At 40.4% G+C, this 27,574-nt stretch overlaps 2 protein-coding genes across 2 annotated transcripts; both read left to right on the forward strand.

The window, feature by feature from the left end:
- The first annotated feature begins 711 nt into the window (after positions 1-711).
- On the forward strand, positions 712-10,599 carry TCTN2 (tectonic family member 2). The gene is made up of 18 exons (XM_027737587.2): positions 712-818; positions 1,544-1,657; positions 1,955-2,028; positions 2,711-2,906; positions 3,131-3,231; positions 3,484-3,680; positions 3,907-4,030; positions 4,675-4,810; positions 5,451-5,516; positions 6,317-6,445; positions 6,733-6,810; positions 7,128-7,208; positions 7,532-7,643; positions 8,030-8,133; positions 8,558-8,714; positions 9,374-9,499; positions 9,574-9,662; positions 10,361-10,599. The coding sequence occupies exons 1-18, from the start codon at positions 740-742 to the stop codon at positions 10,465-10,467; spliced, it is 2,070 nt and encodes a 689-aa protein (XP_027593388.2). The 5' UTR covers positions 712-739; the 3' UTR covers positions 10,468-10,599.
- Positions 10,600-11,725: 1,126 nt separating this feature from the next.
- ATP6V0A2 (ATPase H+ transporting V0 subunit a2) lies at positions 11,726-27,435 on the forward strand. Its single transcript, XM_027737585.2, has 20 exons — positions 11,726-11,842; positions 13,190-13,268; positions 14,402-14,499; positions 15,332-15,469; positions 15,964-16,064; positions 16,766-16,892; positions 17,683-17,765; positions 18,105-18,198; positions 18,546-18,758; positions 19,291-19,441; positions 20,141-20,280; positions 21,032-21,189; positions 22,090-22,180; positions 22,462-22,580; positions 23,034-23,250; positions 23,380-23,499; positions 23,979-24,098; positions 24,752-24,869; positions 25,285-25,456; positions 26,370-27,435. Exons 1-20 carry the CDS (start codon positions 11,726-11,728, stop codon positions 26,467-26,469), a joined length of 2,556 nt encoding a protein of 851 aa, XP_027593386.1. The 3' UTR covers positions 26,470-27,435.
- Positions 27,436-27,574: the final 139 nt, after the last annotated feature.

Below are 27,574 nucleotides of genomic sequence, written 5' to 3' on the forward strand. Positions count from 1 at the left end.
TTTTAACAACACAGGAATTAGTGTTCAATGGCTGCAAGTTACATAGTTCTCTTATTAATTAATATTCTATCTTCTGTTGGTTAATGATTCTCATGCTTCTCATGCTAATTAGTGCTATGCTCAGTTTTTTTGTTCCTTTGGGTTGAGGGGTTTCTTGGGTTCGTGGTTGCAGATCTGACCCTGCCAGAATTAACTTTTACCCAGATGGAGCTGATTCCAGCACAGTTGCTCAGTTGGGCTTATTAGTTTCTTCCTTACCTTGGGAGTTCCTCCAGCTGTCCCTGTGAGCCGTAAATTCTGCTCTGTGCCCACTGTCAGTGGTACATCCTTCCTCCCAGGTTTTGTTGACCTCCACCAGGCCTGAGATCATTGAAGCACGGTCAAACCCTAAACTTTAACAAGTCAATTCTACCAACAAGTAACTTGTTTTTCTAATACGTGGACATCACGCAGAGCTTGCTAACATAAAGCTGGCTGTTTCACGGATTAAATCTCCCTTCTTGCTGATTAGGCTTGAAAGTATACAAAGACCAAACATCAAAGAACATCCTTTATTAGGGTAACTGTTACGTATTCCACCTTTTGCAACGCCACCGTGCGGCGGCCCAGCCGGGCTGTGTGTCCGGCCCGTCGCTCCCGGGGCCGCCTTCCCTGAGGCGGCCGCCGTTCCCGCCCTCGCCGTTGCCATGGCGCCGCGCTGGCGCTGCAAGATGGCGGCCGGGCGGCCGCCGTAGGCGACATGGGGCTTCCCGGCCTCGGGGCGCTGCTGCTGCTGCTGTTGGCGGCTCCCTGCCCCGGGCAGCGGGCCGGGGACTCCGGTGGGTCAGGGCGTGAGGGGCCGCGGGGAATGGCGGCCTCCGGGGGTGTGGGGATGGGGGTCGGTCTGCGGCGGGACCCGCCCGGGTGGGCGTGAGGGGAGGTGGCGGATCCGCTGAGGGTTCCCCGGGGACGGCGAGGTTGGAGGTCTTGGGTGCCCTTGCCCAAACACGAGCCTCTGGGGGAAACTCGGAGAGGGAGGGTGGAGCTGCTTATGTCGAACCTTTCAGCCTTAGTAAAGTTTGTAACGAAAAATCCAGCGAAACTCCCAGCTCGGAGCCCTAAACTTGACACTGCGTCCGCATGCTGAGGGCAGGAGCCCGCAATTCCTGGATCACGGGTAGCTGGACACTCCTGGCACCATTCATAGCCCCAAGAAATTAAATGTATCAGCTGAAATCAGTATGAAATATGGTCTTGCCTGAGCTGTGTAGTATCTACATAGGCTGTAAGTGCTGCAGCCTCCTGCTGTGATGTTATTTTGCTGCATGTCTTCACAAATATAAACTTGTGGTATAGAAAGCTATGGTGAACCCCCTGCTCCAGCCCTTGGCAAGAATGTAAATACAACCCTGCACTAGGCATTACAAGATATATTTCTTCTATTTGTGACAATTTAAAGTATAAGAATATAAGAATCTAGGCCAAGCAGAAGACATAAGTATGTCTTACAGATGTTACTGTTTTCAGGCAGTGTGTATGAAGACTTGTTTCTTTCTCTTTTTAGTCTTTCAGCCTTCATTTATCCATATGTCAGGGCCCAGAGTCAATTCATTTTTTCTTGGAAATTCTTCAGGAGTTACTTTTTCTGTAATTTTAAGTCCTGGAAATGAAGAGACAGGTAAGAACACTTCATTTCCCCCCTTTCCTTCCCCTTTATGTAAATAAATATGTTTGAATTATTAATATTTTTGACATTAAAACTGCTGGAGAAATGGTAATGCACTTAATTTAGTGCTTTAATCATTACTGAAATAGGAACTCCAGAGGACTTCTGTGATTAAACCCTTAGTTCTCTGTTGACTCTGCATCAGCTGGGCCTCAGGGTGTGTGTACCTGAAGGCACAAGAGGAATTTAAATGTACTTCTTATTCCCAGTCTTTTCTAAATGACAGTGGAATACTTTTTTTTGCTATAGGAAAATTGCAAGTTGCAAATTGCAGTGGAAGTAAAAGAGCTGGTGATTGGAATTTGGATGTAACACCTGGTATGGTATGTAAAGTACTAATTCTTCCCTAAAATGGGAATGATTGTCATATATTAAGGGCTAATTAAATACTAGCATAATGTTAATGTACTAACAACTTCATTTGAATATGTTGCCCTTGCCTGTTTTCCTTGACATATTGTGTGAGTGCCCTTGCTGGAGTTGCAACTTTGACACTGGTCCCTTGTTCTCCTCCTCTCCACAACTGCTTGTATTTCCTGGCTGGCTGTAGCATTTGAGGCTCTTTCAGATCTGCTGGAAGGATGTACTAGAAATAAAAAAATATATACAGCATGAGCTCTAGAACATCTGTATTTCTTAGACTTGTCTTCAGTGTTATATGTAATTCTTTAGGGGTTTTATCAACTCTGGCATCATTCCAGTTTTCGACTGAAGGGAACTGTAAAAACTGAAATTCCCTTTTCAATATTTGATGTTTTTCTTTAGACTTGTGCATGTGATTTCTAAAGTGACTTAATCTGTGTACATGCCCTAAAAAGTTCTCTGTGTGTTCATATCCCTGCTGTATTTGCATATCACAGTATCAAACCTTTTGTCATTCCAGTCTCCAACTCCTGTTATTCCACTTCATTCCAACTCCTCTCTCAGAAGCTGATGAGTGGTATAATTAAGAGCAATTTAATACAAGGCATAAGAGCTGTCAAACTTTATTCTGCATTTTTCCAGAACACTTCCAAAGTGACTGTAAGCTTGACCAGAAACCTGGAGTTGTGTTTGCCCAATGCCACTGACTGCTGCCCCTCACCTCTCTGTGTGCTGGAAACACTCCAGGTTTTAGCTTGCCGTGGTTCAGTGAGGCTGGCACAGCTCCTGATTCAAGCTGAAATATTTGCCAACTCTTCCTTTGCAGGAAATGTCTCAGGTAAGGGTTTAGATATGTTAAAGAAAAAATGGCATTTTGGCTGTTCTTTTCCTCTCTACATGGAAAAACTGGGATTTGGGCTGCAATAAGAGATATTGAATAATCATTAATGGAATTTTTAAAAAGGTTTCTTCACAGTCAGAATAAACTGCAATGTGCATGGTCTGTGTATTTGGATTTCAATCCACTTAATCTGATTTTCTCCTCTTCTAATTCTGTTACAGAAAATGCAACTATCATCCCAAACCAGGCCTTTCAGCCCTTAGGCTCTTGTCCTTGTAACTTAACAGCTGGAGCTTGTGATGTTCGTTGTTGCTGTGATCTGGTACTTATTTCATATTAAACTTTGATTAGTGTTTGTCAAATTTCTAAACTCTCTCTGTTATCTGGGAGGAGTGAAAGGTACTGAATGCTTCAGCCTAGATGGGCCACAGGGCTTGTTTGGATTTTCCAGTATTTCTAATAGTAAATATGACCTCTCTCTACAAAACTGTTTGATTTATCTGTAAATATGGCTATATAGTGCCATTGCTAATGCCATCACTGTGCTTAAAAGTGACCATTCCTTTCCTTTCAGGAGTGTACACCAGACTTGAAGCAGTTATTCAATGGATCATGTTTCACTGGGGTGTTTGGTGGGGATGTAAACCCACCTTTTGATCAGCTGTGCTCTTCCCAGTCAATGGAATACACCCCTGAGTGGTTTCCCTTCCTTTGTGTACAGTCTTCTCTTGACAACACACCATTTCTTGGCTATTTTTATCATGGCTCTATGTAAGTCTTAAGAAAATTAATTTTCTCACCATACACATTAGACATGAAAATGAACCTGTTTTGATAATGAAAGTTATTTTGAAATCAGGATTTTAGGGTGTGAACTTCAAATGCAAATGGAGAAATGTCATTGGTACTATAGTAGAACATGGGACATGAAAGAAAACGTGTCATTATTTGTGAGGTAGACAATAAAGAACTGTTTAATTTTTAAACTTGTTTGCAGTTCTACACCCAAAGTTCCTGCATTTACAATCCCTTTACAAACTTCTCCTGGGAGACTTTTCACTGGTTACAGACAAGGAGATCCAATTATAACTGAAGAAAATGAATATTTTACCATTCCCCAGGTAATCACTTTGTGTTTATGAGCTTTTGATTCCTCTTGGTTTGTTTGATACTTTCCATACATCACATCCCCTGTGGCCTTGTAACCAGATTCAGCAATTTGCTCTTGTAAAGTGGTGGAATATATTTTTCATCAAAAAAAATTTAGAAAAAAAGCAGCACAAAATCATTATTAGAAGAAAACATCTTTCCTGATGCCCCTGCCCGCCCCCCAAATGGTAATGTTTTAATTATTTCAAGAGGTAAAAGCAATCTCGGCATCGTGTTAACAGTTTATGACTTACCATATTCTGTATTTTTTGGTTTTCCTGCTGAGCAATATAGTTGGCTTTCAATCTCAGTCATCTGGTGATAATTGAAATTCCTTTTGTATTTTAGAGACACTTTTTTGGTTATAATTATTGTGACAAATTGGGGTAAAACCAGACTGTACATTGAAACTATTTTTAAAGCTGTGCTTTTAAGATTTTGACCTCTCCTTTGCTACAGACTGAGATATTTTGATAACTTCAGATTACTTGTTTCTCAAAGTGTCACGTGTGGCTGCAGTGCACATTTGGGGCATTTCACTAACTGAGAGTCTTCAAATGAAAGGCAAGGGGCTGGCAAAGGGTCCAACACAGTTGTTTTTGTGGCCCACCCGCAGCAGTCCCTGGCTGGGCAGTGTGTTGGGAATGCTCCCGTGGCGTATCTCCAGGACTTTGATGTCAAGTGCCTGACCAGTCTGGAGTCTTACAAGGAAGGCCTGCCCCACCATGTGAGGATAAACACTGGCACTGCAGGTATGCTGCCTAAATCCCAACAGGAATGTGCTCCCTGTTTCTCAGAGCTGCTAGAACAGAACAAACCCCAGGGCTGTTGGCACAGTAGCTGCATCTAACACCTTTGTTATCTGGTGGCTGTAGTTCAACGTTTGGAGATGTTCTGTTCCCGATGACCTTCTAGGAATTGTCCCACTATTTCCCAAGATTTAGCATGTAAGAAACAGTGGGATTGACCTTTGTTTCCCATTTATCTGTTTCTGGTGACTCCTACTGGTTATGGCTACAAGTGACAGGGCAGCATCTCTGCCGCTATTTTCAGACTGTTGCAGAGCCCTTTTTCTGTCAGGAGGGTGCAGTATCAGCATTTGAGAATTACTGAGGAGTGGTTACTCTGCATTACAAAAGCAAGTACTTAGGAAGAGTCATTCTGGGGTTTGAGATAATATGATTACCAGCATGAAGATATTTTATTTTATGCTCCATAATTGTCTAATTTTGTTAGTCTAACTAGACCCAGAGATAATTAGCTATGCTTTCAAAATACATAAAAAGTTTGGGTCTTTACCAAAATCAATTTTCTAAATAATTTTCTACTCAATGTTCATAACAACAAGGATGTTGTGAAAACTGTAGGTCTGTGTTTCTTTTTCATTCTCAGACTTCATCCAACAAAATGTCACCTATAGAACCATCACTGACAGGGGCAAATTCATCACTGAAAGTGGTATGTGTCTTCCATTTAATTAATAGGTCTCTTACCTAACCTGGACTGTATATGGCATAGATTATTTTGATGCCTAAAATGTTTACCTGCTGCACTTCTTAGGAGGAATCTTATATGTTAACTAACACTGAAAAAGTAAACTGGCTTCCTGCAAAGCAGGAAGTATTTAATTTACCCCAGTTTGTTTAAGGTTGGTCAAGAAATCAGGTCCCTTATCTTACATTAAAATTAATTTTTGAGAAGAAAAAAGCCCAACAAATACAATAAAGAAAGATATAAAGAATGCTTAAAAAAATCTCCAGGATGAACATGTAAGTGTGGAGGGCAGACTGTAAGCAGATATGGTTGTCTCTGTTTTGTAAGTTCCTGTGCCCTTTTAAGGGCCTTTTTCAGCAGTTATTTGATGTAGGACAGTGGTTCCCAGTCAGTGGAGGATAATAAACTAATGGAATCCAAGCTAATTAGTTTTTCTGGGCAGTGATGGCTCCCTGGGAGGGATGAGAGGAAAGCAGAGAGAATTCTCAGTCCAGAGAAGGGCATCAGCTGGTGATGTAAAGTCCAGTGCTGGGTTCTTGTGCAGAGGATCAGCTAGAAAAGGACCTGGATGCTGATGATAAAATATTGATAAACTGGGAGATTGTACCATTGCACATTTAAACAGTAGAATCAATTCTCAAAAAGATGAATGTTGTAATTCCCAGAATTTTGCCAGGGTTTTAATGTGTTCTTTTTGAGCTGCAGTAACAGAGCTTTCTAATTAGAATGCTTTTCATTATGGCCTTTTTTTTTCCTTCTGCCAGAAAACCTTCATCCTGCCGAGGTTCTGTGTCAAAATGTAACTTTTGCAGAGCATTATACATTCATTTGCAAAGACAAGAACATTGAGCAAGTAAATGTCACAGTCTTCCTTGGAAGCTTGTGTGATGGAGGTATCATGACATTTTGTAATGATTTTTTATTGTACTTTTTTCTTCAACATGGAAATTTTGTGATAGAATCTCTTGTTTACTAATACTTCTTAAAATGAATTTCCCTGGGGCTCTGGAAAGAAAAGTAAAGGGGTTATTTCCATTAATTTGTATTATTTTGAATCTTCTGTTACTACTGAAGGACCAAAGTTTGTATCCTACACAGAGCATAGTTTTTGCTGATTTACACCATACTTGTTGCTACTTTACTCATTTAAAAGTAAAGTCATATTTTTCTCTTTTACCAGAAATACTGACACAGAGATTCACAGTTGAATTTCTGAGTTTAAAGAGTACTAATGGAGAAGAACTGCCTGAGAATACAGGTATTACTACTTTATTTTGCCTATAAAAGAAAAAAAAAATCATACTGTGCAGATTATTATCAGTGATTATGTTTTATATTTCTTTCATACTTTCTTATGTTGCCAGCCTTCACCTTCCTGCCTTCCTGCACTGCCAGTAGCAGAGATCGGTTCTTAGGCTTTTGTTGCATAGCTATTGATTATTTAAAGTGAGGCTATTCCCACTCTAATGGAAATGCCTGGTCATTTACTTCAAGATTGATGACATTTACTAGTAAAACAATGCTAATGCTTATAGATTCTTATACAATGTTCATGATTTACCCTTCTCTCTTTAGGTTATCAAGTTGGAAAACCAGTGAGAGCTGCAAATATAAATGCTTCTGATCCTCTTGGAACCCTAAACATTTGGCAGCCAGGTACTGGCTTGTGAGGTTGCAACTTCAACTGTAGTTAATGCTAAAGTGTTGGGGCTTTGTTGGTTTTAGGATTTTTTTTTAAACATATTTTAGTTAAAAATCTGCTCCAGATTTTGGTTTTCTTTCCCAAGCCTTTGTTTAAAGGATAGTGAGAAAGCCTCTAATGCTTTCCTGCAAAATGTATGTTGAATTGACTTGTATCTATTTTTGAACTCTACCATGTTGAGTTTGCATTCTAGTGTTTGATGTTTTGCACAAAACTGAAAGCTAGAGATCCAAAGGTGGCTATAGGAAAGCTCAAGTAAGATGGTTTCATTTCACAGCTGGCAGAGGCTTATGTGCATCAGCAACTTATACACCAGTTTTATTTGGAGTAGACTCCTACTCTGGGTGCATTCTGGAAGTTGGGATTAATGAAGATTGCAGCCTTTTAAGGTGAGCCACATAAGCTGAATTGTTTCTCCCTGTATCCCTCCTGTTGGTTATTACATGATTGTCTACAAATGCCTCTTACAAGCACTGGAATATTCTTTTTAAATACTCATGTGTGTGTTTCAGCTTTCTGTGGTTAAAAGTCTCACTTCATTTCTAAAGGGAAATTATAATAACAGCCTCAGTCTGTATTTAAATGAGGATTGTGTTGGGGTGGAATACTTTGCCATTTCTTCCCTTCAACAGATAGCTGACAAGTTCGAGTTTATTTTTGTGGAGTGGTAACACCTTTCAGAGGAAACTGAGCTTATGATACAATAAGGTTGCAACCCAGAGTGGCAGACAGTACAGATTTACCTCCTTTGTGATGTTACATTCTTATTTTGCAGAGGAAATGTAACTGAGAAATTGAATTCATTAATACAAGCTACTCACATTGGAAAGAGGGACAATTCCAGTTACAGTGATCCAGATGACTGGGTGGAAATCATACGTAAGTGAGGTTTCTTAACATAACTGAATAGAGCATCTCAAAATAAACCCCAAGCATAATTTCAAATGCCTAAAGTACTGATATGTCTGGATCCATCTCTCCATGTCTGTGGACACATAGGCATATAACTCAGTATGTGTATGGATACTGAATATTTTACTGCCAGCCTGTACACATATGACTTGGCATTTACCTATTGATAAATAGATATCAACAGATAAATATATAATCCTTTAAATAATAAAAGTATAATAATTTTCTTTGTGTGTTTTTTATATAGAGAAAGCATTTTTAATCTGTTTCTGTGTGACAGTTTACCAGTGTTTCACTGGACTATGACAATAATCTAACGATGGAATATTTATATTTAATATTTATATTTATATATTTAATATTTATATTTAAATAACTCTGTTCTCCATAGGTCTTGATCCATTTAATTCTGATACCAATGTGAGCACTGGAAACTTAAAAGGCTTTTGTCCAGATATTCCTGCAAACCTGAATATTCACATAATGTTTGCTGAAGTGGGAGCAGTGCAAGGGATTCCCCAGCAACAGATTCTTGCTGTGCAGATCAGGTAGAGTGAGTTGTGTCTCTGGTTATCTCACAATATAAATGTTTCATTTTGAGCCTTCCTTACCTAACAAATCCAGATTTAAACTTCAGAAACAAAAAATTGTGTTTTGTTACTTAAAATTTTTACAAGCCTTTTATTTCTGCAGCCCAAATTCCTTTGATCACAACCAGGTTAGCCTTTCTCATTCTTAAATGAAAAAAACCCACAAAACTAGTGCTTAAAACCACATAATAGTTCTACTTCACTTAACAGTAAATAAAATCTGTGATGCTGCCAGCAGTGGGCAGACCCAGGGCATCCCATCAGGAGGGTGTTTTAATTTCTTGTGACGTGGTGGAAGTGACAACATTGTCCTATGTTCTGGCTTATCCCACTGCAGAGCTCTTGGGAGCTGTGCTAAATGATTTATTCTTTCCTGAAATGGAATTGTCACTTTGCAAACACTTTCCCCTCCTCTGCCAAGTCAATCCCAATTAAATAAATGTGATTCTGCTCCATTTTAGCTCATTTCCAGGCTTGGGTTCTCCCCCTGCATGGGGGAAAATCCAGGGATTATCAACCTCCTTCCAAATACTGTGTATTTTGTCCTTTTGTGGTCGTGTTTAGGCTCTAAATTTTCATTTACAGCCCTCAAGTAAAAGTTGTGTTTATTGTTACAGTTACTCAACAGTCCTATGGCAGTTCCAGTGTGGGCTGAGCTGTGGAAACAGCCTCAGCTTCCTGCCCATCACAGCTTCTGTTCAGTTCATTAAAGTCCCAGCTCAGCCACCCGTTCGAAAGACAAGGTAAAAACATTGAAAACTTCACACTGTGCTCAGCAATGTGAACAGCATTGACCAAAAGGGTCCTTTTATTCCAGATACCACAGGATTTATGTGGAATTTGACTGCAATCAAAATGACGTGTGCTTGCAACAACTATTTTATCCACTGACACGGTTTTACACAGGTAAAAACAATAAACAATGTGGGATGTCACAAACTGGCCACATTTCCTTGGAACATAATTAGATGTGTGGAGTTCAGTCTGAAAGAATGCTTTGTGGTGGGGAATTAAAATTTCTCCTTTAGAAACCACAGTCCAGAAAGTCTGTTTAATTGTTTTTTTGACAATGCATTAATTTCTCAGTTAGACTAGTGGAAAGAAATAATTACTAGAAGTACTTTCTGGGCAAGCTTGAAATTTTGTGAGCATCAGTTTGGCAGGGAGAGATTCTTTTTCACTCCCCTGTGGGGTTTAGAGTGACATATGCTGGTTAAGGCAAAGAATATGTCACTTTATAATATTGTTCTGTAACTGTAGCACTGTCAGAGTGCGTCATTGCTCTTGAAGGGTGGAGGGAGACTTTGTTTCTCACTTTACCAGTAAAAATTTGCCATATTGTTAAGACAGATAATTTTTAATTTTCTTCTGTGTAAAACTGTGGTGGATTATGTTTCATGGGAGACTCCATAGATTAAATGTCTGGGATTTCAAAGGGCACTTGGACTTGGACAAAAGTATGAAGTTTCACAAGTATGAAGCATTTTACTTCCTTGCTTTGTGCTGCATTAATGTGTATATTTTAATCTGTATCCTTGGGTTGTTGTCTAAACTAAAATTTAGCTCTCATACACTTACACTTTTTTTTTCTTTCTCTTTTGCAGGAGAACCATATTCCCAGTGTCTTGCTAAAGGCCTGCTACTGGCATTTCTTGTTTTACTTGCAGTAATTATGAGCAACCCTTGGTTTTCTAAATTATGGAACAGATAGGTAAAAATTTATATAAACATTTAAAAATACATAAAATCAGTACTTTTACAGTGTACAGAAAATGGCTGTGTTGTTTAAACCAAAAGTAATAAATTATTTTTAAGCTCCAGACTCTGTGTTTGGAGCAGCAGAGTGCAGAGTTGACTTCAAGAGGGTGGCAAGTTCAGCCCAGAGGCTACAGCAGGGTTGGGGTCATCCTCATGGATGGATCTTTATCTTCTCAAGCTGGTTCTCTTCTCCTGGAGTAGAAGCTCCTCTTCACAGCAAACTCCTATTTTTGGAGCAGTGGGCAGACTGCTCACACTTCAGGAAAGTCACAACGCTTCAGCTGTTTTCATGTGTCCACCTAAAATTCTCTTTTCCAGTTAATGCTTTGCATTGGCAACCTGGGCTCCACAGGGCAGGAAACGTTCACTGATTGTCCTCAGGTGATGAAACACAATGTTGGGGACTTTTTGGGGTTTGGATGGGCCAGAAAGTTGATCAAAGAACTAGAACACCTCCCCTATGGAAACAGGCTGAGAAGGTTGGGGCTCCTCAGCCTGGAGAAGATAAGGTTGTGTGGAGACCTCAGAGCACCTTCCAGTATCTGAAGGGGAATACGAGGAACCAGAGAGGAGCTCTTTGTCAGGAACTGAAGTGACAGGACAAGGAGTAATGGGTACAAACTGAAAGAGGGGAAATTTAGGCTGGATATTAGGAAGAAATTTTTCCATGTGAGGGTGGTGAGGCCCTGGCACAGGTTGCCCAGAGAAGCTGTGGCTGCCCCATCCCTGGAAGTGTGCAAGGCCAGGTTGGACGGGGCTTGGAGCAACCTGGGATAGTGGGAGGTGTCCCTGCCCATGGCGGGGGTTGGGACTGGACGATATTGAGGTCCTTTCCAACCCCCTAATCATTCAATGACTGTATGTAACGCATTGCTCCCTTAACATTCAGTGACTGTATCATGTTCTCCCAGTAACGCGTTTCTCCCGTACATCCTCTCCCACAGAAGCCTCTCAGGCGGTGACTCCGCGGCTGCCATTCCCGGTGAGCGGCTCGGCGGGGGTTCCCGGCTCCCCGGCCGGTGCCGGTGCCGGTGCCGGTGCCGGTGCCCGAGCTCAGCCCGAGTTCTCCGCCCGTTCCCCGCCCCGGAAGCCGCCGCCGGGGCCGGGCCGGGCCGCTCCGCCCCGCCATGGCCGCCCCCGGGCCCCGCTGCGCGCCGGCCGCCGGCCCCGCCGAGCCCCGCTGAGCCCCCCGGGCCCGGAGCGCCCTCGCCATGGGCGCGCTGTTCCGCGGGGAGCCCATGTGCCTGGTGCAGCTCGACCTGCGCAGCGGCTCGGCCTACGAGTGCCTCAGCGAGGTGGGCGAGCGCGGCCTGGCCGAGTTCCGAGACGTGAGTACCGGGTCCCGGGGGGCCTGCGGGGACATCGGGGCAGGCACAGGGGCGGGGGGGCCGAGCCGGGCCCCGGGGAGCCGCTGGGAAGGAGCGGGACTCCAGGACCGCTGCCGTTCCCAGCTTTCCCCGCCTCCGACACGCAGGTGTGTGGCCGGTCCCTGGGTCGCGTTCCCCTGGAAGCAGGGATCACGAAGTCGTTAGGGTGGGAAGGGACCTCTGGAGGTCCAAGGCAGGGTCCCCTGGAGCAGGTGACACAGGAGCGTCTCCAGGTGGGTGGGACGGGTGATGGGAAGTCAGAGTTTGGAGCTCGGGCCTCCCTGACACTCCCTGCTTTGGGGTGGCCGCATCCCACCTTCTCACCGAAGCAGCTTGAACTTGGGAGTTACTTGCAGTGGGACCCTGTGGGAGACCCCCTGGGCCACGTGTAGCCACAGTGCCTTCGGGCTGAGTGTGTGTGCACACCTCAGTGACGTGTCCACCCCACTGAAACAGCTGCTCTGTAGGTTTGTTTCTTCAGCATCACAGGCTCCTGGTTTGTCAAACACGTCTGTTCCTGGAGCAGCAATTCACCTTGCAGGAAACTACCTGCCTGACTATTGGGTTGGGCAATAATTAACCTTCTTTCTGCATTGTCTCATCATAATTATATGATGTTTGCTTGCTGACTGAGACTTTGGAATTTCTTCCAAATATACATCAGAAATGTAGGTTGCAGAATCTTTGCAGGGAAAGCTGGGAGAACTCAAATTAACAGCTGATTAGTAAATATGGTACAGAGGAGGAGGCAGATCTGTAAGAACGACAATGTGAGTGTATGTTTAACATTTGATGCCATTCCAGTCACTTGACACACCATTTATTGTAGAAATAACACATTATTGGTTCTGTTTAAAAGCTGAATAAGTAGGCAGAGACATTGCACTTATGGTAGGGGTATATACATAAAAAGATCCTTTTAAAACTTAACATTTAACATAGATTCTGTGGAAATCCATCACAACAAATTTGCTTGTAGGAAGGTTTGTTAATTTGAAGTCATTAAACAGTATTTTAAAACTGTAGAAATAAGATTTGGAATGGTTTCTCCAGGAGATCTCATTGATTTTTTATTTGAATACAACCAGCAAATGACATGGATGATTCTGCTTTAATAAAACCAATTCTGCTATTTGAAGACTTTTTAATCTTTTTAGGTTTTTGTACCTTCTTAGCTGAAAAGCACTTTAGAAAGAGAGAGCACACAGAACATGCAAACCGTCTCTAGGAAGTCACAGGAACAGCTGTGGTTTTTTAGGGATGTTGCTGTTTTGAATCTCTGATAAGAATTTTGTCCTTCTCCTTCAGCTTAACCCAAATGTAAGTGTATTTCAGAGAAAATATGTGAATGAAGTGAAGAAATGTGAAGAGATGGAAAGAATACTTGGTGAGCTTTATTTTCATATCTGACCTTTCTCAGCCGTGACTTTATTAAAGTTAACATTACTAGAGTAGAACTACAGTGAAGGTTTCAGCTACCAGCTTATGTGGTCTGACTGCTGTAGACTCATATAGAATTTTCATATGTATGAAAAAATAGACATCCATACACTCATCTCTTGAGTCTTTATGTAGACTTTTGGAGCTGGAGATGACTTCTGTGGTTTTGTGAGCTGTGAAATTCACTTACACTAAATATAGATCAGTGTTCTTTTGAGCTCAGAGGCGAAGAAGATTTGCTAATTTTTGCTGATAAATAATTGAGACCATTTCAGTATTGATTGCTTAAAACTCTGCTAGGAAAATGGAAGCTTTACTCTGGATATTTCCTTGACTGTAAGATATTCCCCGTTTTTTCATGTTGTGTAACTCAATACTGTTGATCTTCCAAGCACCCTCAAAAATACCTTTATTAGTAATTATGTTATCAGTAGTTGTGTTCTCATGGTAGTTACTGAATAGGGGGTTTGCAGAGCGTTACAGCCAAGATGCAGATTTCCTCAGTGTATCCTGAGGAAAAGTTACCATTGAAGGATTCCTTTTGTTGGAATCTCTCACCAGAGGCACGTGCTGGTCATGCCACACCATGCCAGCAGCTGTTTTGGCAATCTCCCTGTCCAGTGGGAGTTGCACATGTGTCAAAGTTCCTTAAGCCTCCTTCTTTGAACACTTTTTATCCAAACATGGGGCAATGAGCAGAATGGCCATTTCTGGCAGAAAGTGAAATGATCGTGTGATAGAAACCGATGTGCAGCAACTAAGAGGTTCTAGGAAATATTAAAGCTTCTTACAAAGTACTTGTGGTTGGGAGATTTTCATCGCAGGCCTCTAAAGTTCACTCACTTGTGCAAACTTCCAAGGCGGGAATGTTCGGTGTGTTTTATCCCTTATGCTCTGTCAGTCCCCCTTTTTTGAAGATTAGTGTGTGTTGTTGCTAAAATGACTGAATAAAATAGCCAGGGCCTGGTGCTGCAGAGTGATCAGTGCCAGCAAGAGCAGCTGAAGGTCAACTCTGCAGCATTGTAGGAAGTCTAAGGCAATGCAGTTTCCTTTCTGATTCTGTTTTATTTCTCACTCCAGGATATTTAGTACAAGAAATTAAAAAAGCAGGTATTTCACTCCCTGAAGGAGATGTTGCTCCTCCTGCTCCCTTGCTGAAGCACATTTTAGAAATCCAGGTAACTTTTCCACTAAACAGATGCCGAAATGTAGGATATTGGAACTTAATTGCAGACTTAATTACTGGCTCTTTTATTAGGACTTCAGTTGTAGGGGTGTGGCGGGGGAGGCAGAAGCATTCGCTTTCCTTTTTGTCTGATTGTTTTCCTTCCTGCCAGTGTCACTTCAAAGCCTGCCAGTGAGGTTTTGATATTAACACAAAATCCCTGTGAAGGGTCAAAGCCAACTCCTGGGGTGTGCAGCCATCCATTGGATTGCATGGAGTGGCATATTACACTGTTCCAGGCAAAAGGTTGTCTTTAGATGTAATCCCTCGGCCTCATTTATTGCTTTGGGACTCACTGTGACTCTTTGTGCATCCGAAATTTCCAGGTGTGTGGGAGTTTTATATGCCCAAGGCTCTGCAGGTTCCAGTGCTGGTTGCCCAGCAGAACATGGTGCTGGTTTCTCTGAATTCTTTGTCTTGTGTTTTGTTAGAAAAGAAGCTTGTAAAACACAGATAAAATTTTGAATAACATTCTGTTTTGCTGTAATTCTATTAAAGGAATAAATGGGTGTCTTCCACTCTGTGCTATCTGCAGTTCTAATTCTGCATTACTTAGACACAAATTAAGGGCAGAACAGACTTAAGAGATGCCAGTGGAGGATCAAGTGTACTCAATACAGAGCACTCTTTGGCAGATGAGGAATAAAACCTGTGGAGCCTGTTAATTAAGAAATTGGGAAACTCCCATCATTCTGGCAAATAACATGTGCTGAAAATGAATTCTACTCTGTTTTCCAAAATTGTGTAACTGATTCTATGTCTTTTTTCCCCCCTCTGTGCCTTAGGAACAGCTGCAGAAGCTGGAGACAGAATTGAGGGAAGTAACTAAAAACAAAGAAAAACTGCGGAAAAACCTGCTTGAGCTGACAGAGTACAAGTACATGTTGAAGGTCACACAGAGCATTGTCAGGAGAACATCTGAGGTACTGCTGGGGGGGTTTGCCAGGGGCCATGTGTTGTGGGGCATTTTTGGCTCACCTTGTTAGTGGTTGTAGTTCAGTGCATGACTTGGTGTTGGGCTTTGCAGCCCCGGACATTTTTCGTGATGGTTTGTGCCATGCTGGGCTCGTGTACAGGGCAAAATGCAGCCCTGAGCTTAAGAGGAGCTTGGTGATTTCTCTCTTTGTTGAATGTTACTGCTGGTGCCAGTTGAAAATGAAGGTGTAATTGTGTTGTTTTGATGCATAAATTGTGCTAAGAAATTTACGGTGTAATTTCACAGCACTGACTTCAGTTGCTAAGAGCAGGGCACTTGAGGTCACAAGGTCTCTCTGTTGCCTGAATTGAACAGGAGAGGGGTTTTATATTTCTAATTAAATAATTTACTTAATTAGCTTTTCTTCTTTATGATAATAATGGAATGAAAGTACTTTTTTTTCCTGAATGCTATGAATGATCCTTCTTTTTTATTTGCCAGTATGAATCTCATTTACATGCAAATTATGAAGAATTTCCATCTGTGGAAAATGAGCCATTAGTGGATTACAACTGTATGCACAGACTGACTGCCAGGCTGGGGTAGGTATGGGGCAGGCCATGTGTGTGAGACAGTATGTGCTGCTTCAAAAGTGCTTGAGGAGCTGCTGTAAAAAATGGGTTGTTCTGTAAAAGATGGACTGTAGTGTGACTGTAGTGATTTTAGACAAGGCAGGAGTCTGACCCCGATGTACCTTTGTGAAAAAACTGGGTTATTTGAAGGGATAAGTAGGACAGCGCCAAAAAATCCTGTCACAAAGCTTCCATCAAACCAAGAATGCATGTAAAGGAAAATCTCCCAATCATTACTTCCTGGTACTGTTTGAACTCTTTTTCCCTGATAAACAGACAGTGTTTCAATCACCTGGCAGTGTCAGTTGTAAATGTAACATTAATTGTGTTGCCTTTGAAACGCTGAGTGGATACTGCTGTCTGTGGCTTCCTTATGAGTGGGTATCTTGGCAGGAAAAAATTACAAACCTCACTATCACAGAAATAACCAGTTAGATATAATTCTAGTTGTGTGCTCAGGCCTGCAGTCTGTTTACTTTCCAAATGGAAATTTTATATACCAGCCGGTATTTTCTCTACCAGTTCCTTCCTGTTCAGGGTGGTGTTCCTTCTCCAGCTGTGGCAGATGTTAAATTATCATGACTGTGATCCTGAGTGATGATGTACTCTGAGTTTCTCATTTCTTTTCTTGTGAATTTTATCTTATATTTCAATTTTTTCTTTTTCCATAGATTCATATCTGGGTTAGTTCACAGAGCAAAAATTGAAGCATTTGAAAAAACACTGTGGAGAGTGTGTAAAGGTTATCCCTTCCTTACGTATGCAGAGCTGGATGAGGCTCTGGAAGATCCAGATACAGTGAGTAAACATTGTAATCATCAGTTTATTTTGTTTGTACTTTTCATATGATTTGAAAGAATTGCTGCTCAGTTCTGCCTGCAGTGAATGGCAATGATTTCCCAGTGCCCTTGGAGGAAAAAACCATTTTAAAGAATTAAAACTTGTAAGACTTGAAAATTCGAGGTCTCGGTGCCGACGTGACTGTAGGAGCAGCAATGAATTTACCGTGGCTGAGCTTCAGGAGTGCAGAACTTTACTGTGGAATTTATGTGACTTTATGATTGGCCACCTTGATCAAAATACGTGGCATAAATGGCTGCTTGGATATTTATTAACTAGGTCTGTACAGTGCATTGCATTTTAATAGCCATTTTCCTTCTTCATTCAGTAGTTAAGAAAGAGTCAAGTACAGGAGGTTTTTTCTCTGAACTTATAAAATTAATCTTTTATAAATCAATTCTGGCAGCCTAATCTGTCACTTTTTTTTTTGCTTTGATTCTAGTTTGTTACCTTTTTTTAGACTCCTTTGTTACTCAGCATTCTGAGATGGTAAAATAAAATCTCTCTTTTATTTTCCCTGAAAACTTTTTGTTTTTCTCCGACATACAAAAAATGCCCCCTAAAAACCAGACAGATACTGACACTCTTGAATTTTATTATTTCATCTTCACAGAAAATGACGGAAGATCAGTGCTACTAACACAGATTTTCCTAATTATTCAGCTTTGTTATTTTGTTCTAATTATGTCACAATGGAGTTGCTGGTTAAAACAAACTTCATTAACTTACCTTTTTCTGGTTTTATTAGGGTGAAACCACAAGGTGGGTTGCTTTCTTAGTGTCCTATTGGGGTGAACAACTTGGCCAGAAAGTAAAGAAGATTTGTGACTGGTAAGAAGTAAAACTAATGTAGAATTTCTTTCTACCTGGATTATTTTCTATTTGTTTTTTTCCCCTGCACCCCTTTCTCGTAAGTGTTGATATTTAGACAAGGCTTTTGAAGTTAAATTTGTTCCCTCATTGCATCCAGCTCTATAATTAGGCAATGTACAAATAAATGTGAGTCATTTTACCTGCACACTTTACTAAGTACAGGCAAAATACCAACTCTTTCAGTTGAATCTGTTCCGTGGTTATTAAATGGTGTGTTGCAGATTTGACTGTGGCATGGGGGTGGGTGATTTGTTTTGGTTTAGTTTGTTACTTAACACAAACCTCTGTGTTTTGTAGCTATCACTGCCATGTGTATCCCTACCCAAACAACACCGAGGAGCGCCGGGCAGTTGTCGAAGGACTAAACGTTCGTATTCAGGATCTTACTACTGTGAGTAAAGAACAGATCTGCTTTTGCTGCAGTTGTAGCACCATAGGAAATCATTTGATAAATCTGAGCATTAATACACATTTCTAAAACACATGCAGCTTTGGAGCTCAGTGTGACAGGATGTCATGGCCCTGGTCTCATGTTGCATGTGTCTGTTAAACCTCAGGGCACTTGACATTGCCTTCTGTTTGCAGCAGAGGTTTGTTTGCCCTCCTGAAAACATGGCCCAGCATTGGACTCTTCAAGGTGCTCTTGTTGTGGTCAACACACTGGTCAACACAGTGTGTGGTCAACACAACCACTGTCACATTTTTGGTGAACTCTTTATGTTTTTTTCTTGGACAAAGGTGCTGAATAAAACCGAGGAATACTTACACCAGGTGTTGTGTAAGGCGTCGGAATCCATCTATACCTGGGTTATCCAGGTGAAGAAGATGAAAGCCATTTACCATGTACTCAACCTGTGCAGTTTTGATGTCACAAAGAAGTGTTTAATTGCTGAGGTTTGGTGTCCAGTGGCCGATCTCCAGAGTTTGCGCCAGGCGTTGGAGGAAGGCTCAGTAAGTCAGCTGAGTGCTCACTGATGTGTAAACTTTGGTCTTGAACTAACTCTACAGATAAGGAAATAATTATAAAAATAGGCTGAAAATAGGCACAGGCAGATCTGTGTCTCTATCAACTTATATAAAACAATTTTTTTGTAAGCAGAGCCTTTATTTAGTGTTGTGTGTGGTGGGGTTTTTTTGTTGAATAACTTCTCTGTTGGACCCAAGTCCAGCTGGGCTCACTGTGCTATTTGGAGTCTCATAGAAGGTGCAGTTCCCTTTTGTTGGTTTTTGTTTCATATGAGAGAATTTCTAATAACAAATCTTTGGTTTTTAGTATTGACTGATGAGTCTCATCTGATATTTCATATGAAGAAAGGATTAGACACTGTACATAATCAGTGTTTCTAGAGAAGGCACAAGCATTAAACTTTAGGCTCAATTTAGTGGTAGTTCAGGATCAGTGAAACTGCTGATAGAGCAAAGGCTTTCAGTTTGATCAGATTAACTGAGATCTTGTATAAATTTATCTTCTGTCTATAATTAGAGGAAGAGTGGAGCTACAATTCCCTCATGCATGGAAACCATCAGGACAACACAACCTCCTCCAACTTTGATACGTACCAATAAATTCACCTCAGGGTTCCAGAACATCGTTGATGCTTATGGAGTTGGAAGCTATGGGGAAGTTAATCCAGGTTGGTCCTTCTGAAAGCTGAGCTGAGGGTTGTGCTGTCATTGCTGCTTGCCTTAATACCTTGCTGAACTGGACACCAGTAAAGGCAAAATGGTGAAAACCACACTGCTTGTTAGTAGCTGTTCTAAAATTTCAGTAGCCCATCAAAAGTACAAATGATGCTCCAAGCAGGAAGATGGGATTTGATTTAGTTGAGTTACTTTAGCATTAAAGATGCTGATAATAGCTGTAGAATATCTCTTTATATGTTTTACTTTGGGTAAGATAAGATATTAATGGGAAAAAAGGAAAACATTGGTAATGGTTATTGATCCTACTGAAGTGTGGAGCTCATCACTTGAAAAATTCAGCTTGTTGAATAGCTCAGTTTAATATACTTGTAGCTCTTCTGACCTTGTCATGCTGTACAGGAGAATGTATATTATAATACAGACCTGAAATACCCACAGAGGAAGAACTGTTTGGTTGTGTTTTATTTCCTGGGTTCATAGTATTGCCCTCAGAATTGTCATTGCTAAAGGATACACAATAAACAAGCTTTAAACTGATCTAAATTTATAGTGTGGGGAAAAGGTCTCTTAGTTGGGGGTGAAATGTCTTTCAAACTTAAAGCTAAAAACTTTGAGAGGAATTGGTTAGGCACAGTTCAGACAGAACATCATCAGCTGTGCTGTGCCTGAAATGTGCTGTTTCCTTTCAGCTCTCTACACCATCATCACCTTCCCCTTCTTCTTTGCTGTTATGTTTGGAGACTTTGGGCACGGGCTGCTCATGTTCCTGTTTGCACTCCTGACAATACTGTATGAAAACCACCCCAGGTTAAAAAGATCACAAGATGAGGTAAAAGGAATTACAGGTTATTTCCTTCTCATCCAGCCAGATCACTCAAATAGTCACTATATTCACTTGAATAGTCACTATGTTTCTGAAAAGTATTATTTATTGCACATGTATTAGACTTTTTTTTTCCCTTTGTTTAAGGATTTTCTGTGTTTAAAGTCCCTTGAGATTAATGTGATATCTTAAACTGGTCACTTTTTTTGAAAGAGCAGAAACAGTCAAGTTGTAATGAAAGACTGACAAAAATTAGTTGATACTTTTGGGCTTGTCTTTGTTTCTGCCAGGGCTACTCAGTGGTGTGAGTATTTACAGAATGTGGTCACGGTGGCAACGTGAGGAGAAAATGATTTTTCAGATTCCATCTTTTATTATTTCTAAAAAGAGCTGCAGTTTGAAATTTGCTAAACTTTATTTTAGCTCATTTTTTAATCATATGGGGTTGGGATGCAGGAACACCTGCATCCCTTATTAGAATGATATTTAATTAAGAATGGCTGCAAATGTATAACTTCTTGTAAACTAGTCTCAGGAAGGAAATGGCTGTAAAAGACTATTTGTGTAATGATGCCAATGAGAAAAGTCTCAGTGTGTGTCGTGAGAGCTCGTATTCTTTAGTGACTGTTCAGAAACAATGTTTAGTTTTTACAAATCCTTATGTGTCAAAAAATATGTCTCCCCTACAAATGTCTAGATAACCATTGCTCACAGAGCAGATGATTTTCTCTATTTTTTTTTTTTCCAATCCTTACAGATAATGAAAATGTTATTTGAAGGCCGATACGTGATTTTGTTGATGGGTCTGTTTTCTATATACACTGGATTGATTTACAATGACTGTTTTTCCAAGTCAATAAATATATTTGGGTCTGGATGGAATGTTTCAGCAATGTTTGAGCAGAAGGTTTGGCGGTGAGTAGCATGTTTGCTACACCATTAAACCAGAGATGTACTTCCTGCAGCAGTTTAACCCTCTTTTAACTCTCTTCTTGTGGTTTGTCTTAATACATTTTCCAGGGGCGTTTCTCTCTATAGACATCAGATTTTGAGAGGAATAGAAAACACAGGGCTAGTTCTGAAGGAATTTGTCCTAGGTTATGCTTCTGGAACGAATAGTTGAGCAGCATTTACTGTAAAGAAAGTAACAGTTAATGAAGTAAATTAATTACCTGGCACTCATTAGTCTCTGCACAGCTTTTCTTGATAGTAAAAAATAAAAAAGGCTATGTGCATTGTCAAACCTCCTTTTTCTCAGTGGGGTGACCTCACTGATTTGAGTTTTTAAGGGCCTGAGGTATTTAGGAGTTCACAACTTGCATGTCGTGTTGCCTCAGAAACAGGAAGTGGTTTAACGTAGTCGAGTCAAGACCTCTGACTTTGGTTAAAATGAGAGCAGGTTGTGTGTGCTGTGTTAACTAGAAACTATGTGAAGTTAGAGTGGAAATTCCCCTTGCAAAAGGTAGCAATTATTCCTTGAGTTTTGTTAGTCAGTTTTAAAAAACTTACTAAAAGCAAATTGTGAATTTTTAAAATGAAACTTTCAGTTCTGAGGGAATGAGGAATAAAATCCATAAACTTTCCTTTCAAAGGCAGGCAGTGCAAATTGAGCCCAGACTGAGAGTTTCTTGTTGGGTTTTTTGCTATTGTTCGTATCGACCAGGACTTTTGTGCTTAGAAATCCTTTGATTCTCTGAAAGTGGGACAGTGGGTCAGGTAAAGGAAAGCAGGAGCAGTGTCCTGCAGAACTGAAAGTGTATATTGTCACTATGATTAAACAGTGTCAGATCTGAGTGTGTTTTTCTTTCTCTGCAGCCTCGAGGATCTGAAATCTAATAAATTTTTAGCACTGGATCCAAATGTTTCTGGTGTGTACAATGGAGCTTATCCCTTTGGAATCGATCCGGTTAGTTTTATTCTTTTTAATTATTCACTTGTGGTGATCAGTCATTTGGACATTAGATTTTTGTATGTGTATTGGGAAGATAAATCTTACTATGAAAAAATACATTTCTGTTTGCATTCTCCATTCAAGAAAATCTTTTCGTTTAACTGTTTTCACAACACTCAAATTTCTGTTGTAATCCCCATTTGAGGTAAAATTCTGGTCTCCAGTAAAGAAAGAATACTGGTTTATTCCTTCTGCTGGGCTGTTCTTTAATGCTGGTTTTGTGTTTTCTTGTTCAGATATGGAACTTGGCAAGCAACCGCCTCACTTTTTTAAATTCTTTCAAAATGAAAATGTCGGTGATTTTTGGAGTGACTCACATGACTTTTGGAGTTGTATTGGGGCTGTTTAACCACTTGTAAGTACTTCAAAGTTAATATTAACATTTTTTGTCAAATCTTGAATTATAACACTTAATCTGGTAAGAGAAAGTGGAATTTGTTTTTGAAAACAGAATAATAGTAATTGTGAAAACTGTTCTTAAAAGACTGTAAAAGAGAGGTCTTCCTTCATGTAAATGAGATGATGGATCAGTGTTATGGCAAAAAAATCTGAAGACGTCAATTAATACAAGACTTTATTTCATTTGTTGGTAAATAAAGATACATGCCTCTTGTGGGCCTAATTTCCACTGAAATACCTGATTACAATTTTGCTGAAGAAGAAGAAATCAGTTCTGGATTGTAATGTCAGTCCTGCTGTTCAAAAGTGCGGGGTGCTGCTTTGTTTTATTGAAATTATATTTGGGCCATGTTGATATTTGTTTTTAACACTTACTTTTAATCCCCCCCCCCCTTTTTTATCTTTTTAGGCATTTCAAGAAGACATATAATATTTACTTGGTTTTTATTCCTGAGCTGTTATTCATGATGTGCATCTTTGGCTACCTTGTGTTTATGATCTTCTTTAAATGGTTGGCTTACTCTGCAGAGGACTCCACGTCTGCTCCCAGTATTCTGATTCAATTTATTAACATGTTCCTGTTTCCTGGTGGTGGTGGTGAAACAAAGGGCCTCTACCCTGGCCAGGTGAGTGGTGTTCTTACACACTTCTGACATCCTGTGTTCCCCGTGCAGATAACACTTTAAGGGAAAACAAGATGGCTTTTCCTACTTAGGATTTTGTGATCTAATCTAATTTTTTCCCTCCTCAAACAGGCTCCTCTGCAGAGGTTTTTACTTAGTGTCGCTTTTCTTTGTGTTCCTGTTATGCTTCTTGGGAAACCACTGTATTTATATTGGTTGCACAGCGGAGGCCGAGGCATCAGAATGTGCAGGGTAAGTACTGGAAGACTCCTGCATGTTTGCTCAGTGCAGAAGAGTTCAGGTGGTGTTGTATTATTGCACAGTCATGTCCTCACTGGATATTTCAGAGAATGGTTTGGGTTGGAAGGGACCTTAAAGACCTTGCCATGGGCAGGGACACCTTCCACTATCCCAGGTTGCTCCAAGCCCCATCCAACCTGGCCTTGAACACTTCCAGGGATGGGGCAGCCACAGCTTCTCTGGGCAACCTGTGCCAGGGCCTCCCCACCCTCACAGGGAAGAATTTCTTCTGTATACCTAAACTTAAATTTCCCCTTTTTTGAGTTTGAACCCATTACTCCTTGTCCTATCACTGCAGTTTCTGCTCAACTTGGAAAATTTTTGACTGAAACACATAACAGTGCTTTGTTCCTCTAAATCTTTTTGCCTTTAAATAAATTTTGAAAATGTCATGGCAGCCTGCTTGAAGACACAATCCATTTCCATTTTAGAGTGGCTACAGACCAATCAGAAAAGAAAGTGAAGAGGAACTTTCTCTCCTGTCATGTCCTGATGTGGAGGAAGGCAGCAGCCATGCAGACAGTGGGCCCAGAGAAGGGGATGCAGAGGAGGTGATGCTTTTACTTAATGTCTAGTTTGTATGTCCTTAAAAGCAAACTAGAAGTAGGAAATCAATAAGATAATCTGTACTCTGCGTGCCTGGAAGTTTGGAAGAAAATTAGCTGAGCCTTTACAGAGACATTGAATCCTGAATCCAATTTGCTTATATTTATTTATTGCTATTTTAGCATTATTTCTTGGTCTTTTCAGACTGCTGCAGTAAACCACAGTCCATCTGTAGCAGAGAACAGGAAAAGGGCTTTATTGGCAAATAAGGCTCTGCTTTTAAGATATGGGTTTTCTGAAATTGAATAGTGGGGTAAAAATCCTGGTTTATCTATGGTTTTATGGATTCTTAAACTTAAGGGAAGGTGATGACTGCTCAGCTTCCTGTTAGTTAATCTTGGGGTTTTATCTGGACAAAAGTCTTTTTATGTCTGCAAATTACATCTTGTGATGAGGATTATTGCTGGTGGGGGTCGGGAGGCATGGGCAGCATTCCTAGTCCCCACCTACTGCTGCTGTTTAGTTTGGGCAGATTTTTAAAGGGCTTGGCAGATTCCACTGATTTCTTGTGAGTTGAAAGGAAAAGAAAAATTGCTTTTTGTTCTTTCATGCTATGCTGTGTTGTTTAAATTGATACAAATGTGTTTTTATCTTCTAGCTGAATTTTGCAGATGTTTTTATGAATCAGGTGATTCATACCATTGAATACTGTCTGGGATGTATTTCTAACACAGCCTCATACCTGAGACTCTGGGCATTAAGTCTTGCTCATGCACGTAAGTGGGGATTTTTTTTATATTTTGGGTTTTTTTCCCCCCATTTGTCTTTATTTTTAATGCTGGTTAGAGGGAGGCTGGCCTGTTCAAGTGATACTAACATAAAATTATCTTTTTCTTAATTTAAAAAAAAAATTCCCTATTTAAACTAATCATGATCTATGGAAGCCCCCAGACTAAAATTGTGACTTTATGTAAAATTTTGCTCTCACTGGATGTGGTTTTGACATTGATTTTTGAAACCTTTGAACATTTGAAGGGTTTGGGGGCAACTAACTGGGATGGGGGAGTTCTTGGAGTTCCCGTGTTCAGCGGCTCCTGTACTATTGGTTAAACTGGAATAGGTCAGAGTGGCTCACTGGGTGATTGTACTCAGTATCAACATTAATTATGAAAACGTTTTGGTTTTTACCAGAGTTATCTGAAGTTCTGTGGCAGATGGTGATGAGGGTGGGGCTCCGTGTGGACACCTCGTATGGTGTCTTGCTGCTGGTCCCTGTCCTGGCCTTCTTTGCTGTGCTGACAGTTTTTATCCTGTTGATCATGGAGGGGCTTTCTGCTTTTCTCCATGCAATACGACTTCACTGGTAAGTTCATTTTTTCCTTTAGCATATACTGGCTTGTTTAAGAGGAATTTTTATGTCAAAATATTAGGTACCTTAAAAAAGTGTAAAATGCAACTCATGCTACTGTAATAGATTTATTTAATCATATTAAATAGATTATCATATTAAATAGATTTAATCATATTAAATAGATTTATTTAATCGTATTAAATAAATGGCTTGTTAGTTGGATGTGATTGTTCCTCTGGAATATTTTCAGTAAATTCAAATACATTGGCTTATGGTGCATATTAACCTCAGCCACATTCAGAGTTGATTTTGGTGCAAACTATGAGTACATTTAATTTATAGTAATGCAACTTTTCATAATGTAGAATATTAGTAACATGGATAAGTATTTTTCATTTCAGCCTGGTTATCACACTGTATGGTTTCAGTTTATTTAATTTATTTGGTTCAATAGAACATTTATATTAGTGAGTGGGGCTGCCAACTCTTAAGTATTTTAATCCTTTCTTAGTCTTAATATCACAAGCTCTGCACGTTGGAGTGGATTCAGAGCACGTTTAGTTTGAAACCTGATGAAATTTGCAGTTTAAGAAATATAATGTATAAACATGAGGCAGAGCTGTTGCATGACAGCATTGTCCTCTTGATATTATACGTTTGCAAAGCAATTAACTGCAACCAACTCAAAAACAAACTAGGAAACCAGAAGTAAGAAATGAGCCATTACAGCACAATCCAGTGGCTTTGGGTCTCCTGAGAAACATGGAATTAGCCTGGAACTGCAATGGGAAGATGAAATAGCTGTGAAAACAAGTGAGAGGATTAGGGTTGGTTTTGTTCAGTCTCTCGTGTTGCACAGCTCTGTCCCTTGACAGCTGATTCCTTTGGATTCATGCACAGATTCTGTTTTTTTGTCTCGTTTCAGGGTGGAATTTCAGAACAAATTCTACTCCGGTGCAGGATACAAGTTTACGCCTTTCTCTTTTAAGCACATTTCTTTACATTTTAATAAAGATGATGTATGATAGTTTGGCTGCTGTCAGCAGAAATGTTTGGAATTGTCTGCAAATAGCCGCGTGATTGGATCTTGCCAATGAATGGTTTCTTGTGGAAGAAAGTGGTTTTCACTGATTGCCTTATAATGCAGCCAAATAATACTGTAAAATATACCTCCCATAGATAGACATCGCAGATCTGGAGCATCTTGTAAAGTATATGGATATAAAATGTACATTTTTCTTGATAAACTAATGTTGTAAATTAATTTTATTCTTTAAAAAAAAAAGTTGTTACTGCTTGTCCTAAAACCTGAGTAGGCTGCTTTTTTTTTTTTTTTGAGGCTGTTTATTTTCTTGAATGGTTACTTTTAAGTTATCTGAAAGAATGTTCATCGTATTAAGCATTTGTTACTAATCACATACTTAACCAAGCTGCATCTTGTGCACTTTGGGAACAATTCAACAATGCAAATTCAACAGTGAAACAGAAGCAAGGTATGTTTTCAGTATGTATTCCGGTATTATTATGAAGTGTAAACTTATAGACAGCGATGCAACGTGCTCTTTTTTAACCATATTTAAAATTGCACTGGAAATGTTAATTGTTCATTCTGAGTTCTGCCCGGAATTACTACTTTAAGCTTTTGGAAGCCACACTGATATTTATATTTAATGTTATGGAGGAAGGCAGGACTAGAAGCATTACTCCTTGTCCCTGTAGCGAGGAATAACTTTTGCACAGGGAATAACGAGTTGGTCTCAATCCTTGATTCTGTTTGGCTGTGAGGGGACACAGACAGCACTACCTGATGTCGTAAAACCTTAACTTATACCGAATAACGTGGAAAGAGGTCGTTTTATACTATTTTTGTATCAGTGTGAAAATGGGGATACTGCGGTCATCTTTTACCACCTTGTGCCATGCGAGCAGCACAAGTTAAATTTTGCACTTGTTTCATACGAGTTCCCAATAAAGCCTCGTTTGCGCTGTGCCGAGCGGGGCCCGTGTTTGTCCGTAGCCTTTTCCCTGTCCCAGGCGGTGCCGAGGGGAAGGAGCGCCCGTGAGAGACGGCGGGCGCTGAGGGGCAGGAGCTGCCATGAGGGACGGCACGGTACCGCACGGCAGGCGGTA

The sequence above is a fragment of the Pipra filicauda genome, unplaced genomic scaffold (assembly GCF_003945595.2).
Source record: "Pipra filicauda isolate LSUMZ 115617 unplaced genomic scaffold, ASM394559v2 scaffold14_size4853619_pilon, whole genome shotgun sequence".
Taxonomy (NCBI): Eukaryota; Metazoa; Chordata; class Aves; order Passeriformes; family Pipridae; genus Pipra; species Pipra filicauda.